Source organism: Mus caroli, chromosome 17, assembly GCF_900094665.2.
Source record: "Mus caroli chromosome 17, CAROLI_EIJ_v1.1, whole genome shotgun sequence".
Classification (NCBI taxonomy): Eukaryota; Metazoa; Chordata; class Mammalia; order Rodentia; family Muridae; genus Mus; species Mus caroli.
Genome location: NC_034586.1, coordinates 70,439,260 through 70,442,598, shown reverse-complemented (window position 1 = coordinate 70,442,598; position 3,339 = coordinate 70,439,260). Strand labels below are relative to the sequence as shown.

Sequence of the window (3,339 nt, the reverse complement as noted above, 5' to 3'; positions counted from 1 at the left end):
AACTCAGGTCCACTGGAAAAGCAGCATGTGGTGTTATGTTAGACACTAAGCCATCTCTGCAGCTACATAGTTGTAACCACATACTCAATCCTTATGCATGGCCTTATACAAGTACATACCCTTCACTGCTGTCTAATACAACTATTTTTGCATTCATATCATACACCTTCAACCTTCCTCCTTTAACACTAAGGTGAACATTTCCTTCCTGTATACAGCAGGTAAATATAAAACCATTTAAACAAACCTAGACGTACATTATTGTTCTGGAACATGGCCTGCAGACACAAAAACATCCCAATTTCCCAATTAAACTATTTAAAACTCCTGTACTCTTTTTTTTTTTTTTTTTGGTTTTTCAAGACAGGGTTTCTCTGTTTAGCCCTGACTGTCCTGGAACTCACTTTGTAGACCAGGCTGGCCACCTGCCTCTGCCTCCCAAGTGCTGGGATTAAAGGCATGCGCCACCACATCCAGCAACTCCTGCACTCTTGTTAATAAAACTTTTTGTAGAAACGCTAACACTCAGGCTGGACAAAGGACTCATCCTTGAAGAGTTTGCTGCTTTCCCAAAGAACCGGAGCTCCAGTCCAAACACTCACAAGCTCCAGGGGACCCATACACTCTTTCTACTTCTATGGGCGCCTGCACACTCATGTCAAACACTCACACACTCATATACATAAATACAAATAAAATAAAGGAAAATAAATCCAAGCCTGGAGTACTGGCTCACTCTCTTAAGCCTAACACTCTGGGGACAGATGCAGGTGGGAGCTCCCGTTTGAGGCCAGCCATCAAACATAATTTCCTGTCTTAAAACAAAAACAAAAACCAACCAATGAAAGAAAAAGACACCACACGTCCTAAATTAAAAATCATGAAAATATTGGGTAATTGGGTAAAAGTATAACACGTATGAAAGTGACAAGACCACATTTAACGTAGCAGCACTCAGGGAAAAGGAAGAACAGAGTCAGTGAAATATAAAATATAACTCAGGAGCCAGGGGTTTACCCTCTGTATTTGCAATGTTTTATTTCTTATGCCAAGTAGGGGAATACAGGACCATTATTTTTAAGTCCCTTCCATTAAAGAGTCACCTGTTCATGAACATCTCCCTCTCAGACCCAGCTGACAACCTGTTATGTCCAGTTGCAGTAAGCAAGCATTGCTACATCTGGGCCATCGGTATTGTCATTTACCTAAGCCCACCACCACCGAAAACTTTCTCTTAAGCATCTCTTAAATATATTACAGGTCTACATGCTGTAACTATACATAACCAGTTCTTTCACAAGTCAACAAAAATTAACATCTCTAATTTCATCTTTGTATTCCTATACTGCCATTTAATCTTATGACATTACTCACACAGTAAACTTATTCGTGTATGTCTGTGTAAAATAACACAAGGTGAACTGGTAGACCACATAATTACTTCCATTTGGCTAAGTGCGCTTCGATACAATTTATCTCTGTGCATGAGTTTAAAACCCACTAATACATGAACTTCTAAATTTAACCTCTAACGCCAAAATTCAGACACCATTCATCCACAAATGAAATGTCATCTCAGCAAATAACTTAGCGAGGGCCATCCCAAAACACTCCAGTCTGTCCACGGAACGAGCTTTGACCTGGTACATCCTGAAAGTCCAATTCGTGAACCAACGTCTCCACCACCCAAGTGCTCTCCTTCCAAGGTGGAGGAGATCTAGACATACTTACAACTACCAATTTCTAGCTCTCTATGCTAAAACAAGTTGAAAGGGCTTGAAGTTCCACCTAATTACAAGGGGCCCAGGCTTCTTGACACTGGAAGGGGGGAGCACTCAGGTAGAGGACCGAGACTAACCTTTTTTTATTTTTTTTTTGCACTCTGCGAGTCCCATAGTCCAGCAAGCACAGTTCAGGAAGCTGGCCTTCCCCCTCCTACTGACCTCCCCATCCCAGTGCCCACTCCAGCCCACTCCCCGTGAGAAAGCGCAACCCTCGGAGGTCCTCGCACCTACAGGGACCAGACGACAACCGGCGGGCCGCTACTCGCCGGGAAGAGAGGGCAAGACAGCCTGCTTGGACGCTTCCCGCCCCTTGCCTCCGGCCATCCATCTCTCCCGCCACCGCCAAGACTGCCAGCCCTTCCCTCTGGTCCAGCCCGGAGCTGGCCCAAAATCTCGTCCAAGAGTCCAGCGAGGGCCCGGCCCTCACCGGCACCGACCTCCAAGGCCTCCACATCTCTCCCACAGAACCAGGTCGGTTCAGATTCAAAAGGCCCGAAAAGCAACTCGCAGCGCACCCCGCCAAACCGAGCTCCCGTCCCCAAAAGCTGCTGCTTTCCGAGTCCGAAGGTCCTCGGCCGTAGCTTCCGGGCCTCTCCGACCCTCCCGCTCCACGCTGTCCCTCCGAGGCCGATCCCGATCCCGGAGGCTGGGAGGCTTCCTCCACCAGCATCCCCACAACCGGTCTCCGCCCGCGGCCGGCCCAGCCCAGCCCCCGCCCGGCGTGCCGCGCTCACCGCTGAGCGCCGAGGCCTGAAGGGTGGCCCCGGACGTGCCGTCGATGACTTTGATGGTCCCGCGGCTGGTGACGGCCAGGATGGCGTTAAGCGCCGGGTGGTAGGAGAGGCTGTGCAGCCCGTCGGCGTCGCAGCGCATGCAGCCATCCCGCAGCACCAGCCACTCGGAGACCCCGGCCGCCCCCGCCCCTGCCGCCGCCGCCGCGGAGGAGCAGCTCGGGCCCGAGGCCTCCGCAGCCGCAGCCGCCATCTTCCGGCCTGCGCTCAGCACAATCACACTGGGAAGCCGCTCAGTGACAGTCCCGGGAGGTGCAGCACCACAGCCAGTCACCATCCGGGGCCAGGGGGCAAAGCGGAGCGCGTTAGCCGGAAGTGAAGTCAAGCGCCTGCACGCACGGGGAACGTCGCCCGCCAGGCCGGCCAGGCCAAGCGAGCTCGCAGGCTGGCGGGGGAGGGGAGAGAGGGCTGCACCAAAGGAGGGGCCGGAGCCGAGGGGGTGGAGCATGCGCGGGAGTGCCGACCCAGCCAGAGCGGAGGGAAGCTAATGGGGAACTTCCGAAGGCACAGAAAAGGCGGGGCAGGGGCGGGACCTGCCCTAGTGAGCATGCGCAGAAGAGCTTCCAGGGCCCGATAGGCGGGCCTCAGAAGAAGTGGGCGGGGCTGAACATTTTTTTCGAGCGCGGAGCATGCGCGGTATGACTCGGCGCGTGCCACGCGCTGCTGCTCCAGCCAGCCCTGCGTCCTCAACGTCCCAGTTTCTTCCTTCGAGCCCCGGGAGTGGCAGCGGCGGGAGTTCCGCCCTGCGCGTGGCAGGGAGGGTG

The 3,339-nt window shown here is 53.1% G+C and overlaps 1 protein-coding gene across 2 annotated transcripts in view; it reads right to left on the bottom strand.

Moving 5' to 3' along the window:
• Window positions 1-2,931, bottom strand: part of Birc6 (baculoviral IAP repeat containing 6) — a 174,407-nt gene extending 171,476 nt beyond the window's left edge. For both annotated transcript variants that reach the window (XM_021186109.2, XM_021186110.2), the window contains exon 1: window positions 2,519-2,931. In XM_021186109.2, the coding sequence (XP_021041768.1) occupies window positions 2,519-2,852 (334 nt within the window). In that variant the 5' untranslated portion in view covers window positions 2,853-2,931. The remainder of the gene's footprint in view (window positions 1-2,518) is intronic.
• Window positions 2,932-3,339: the final 408 nt, after the last annotated feature.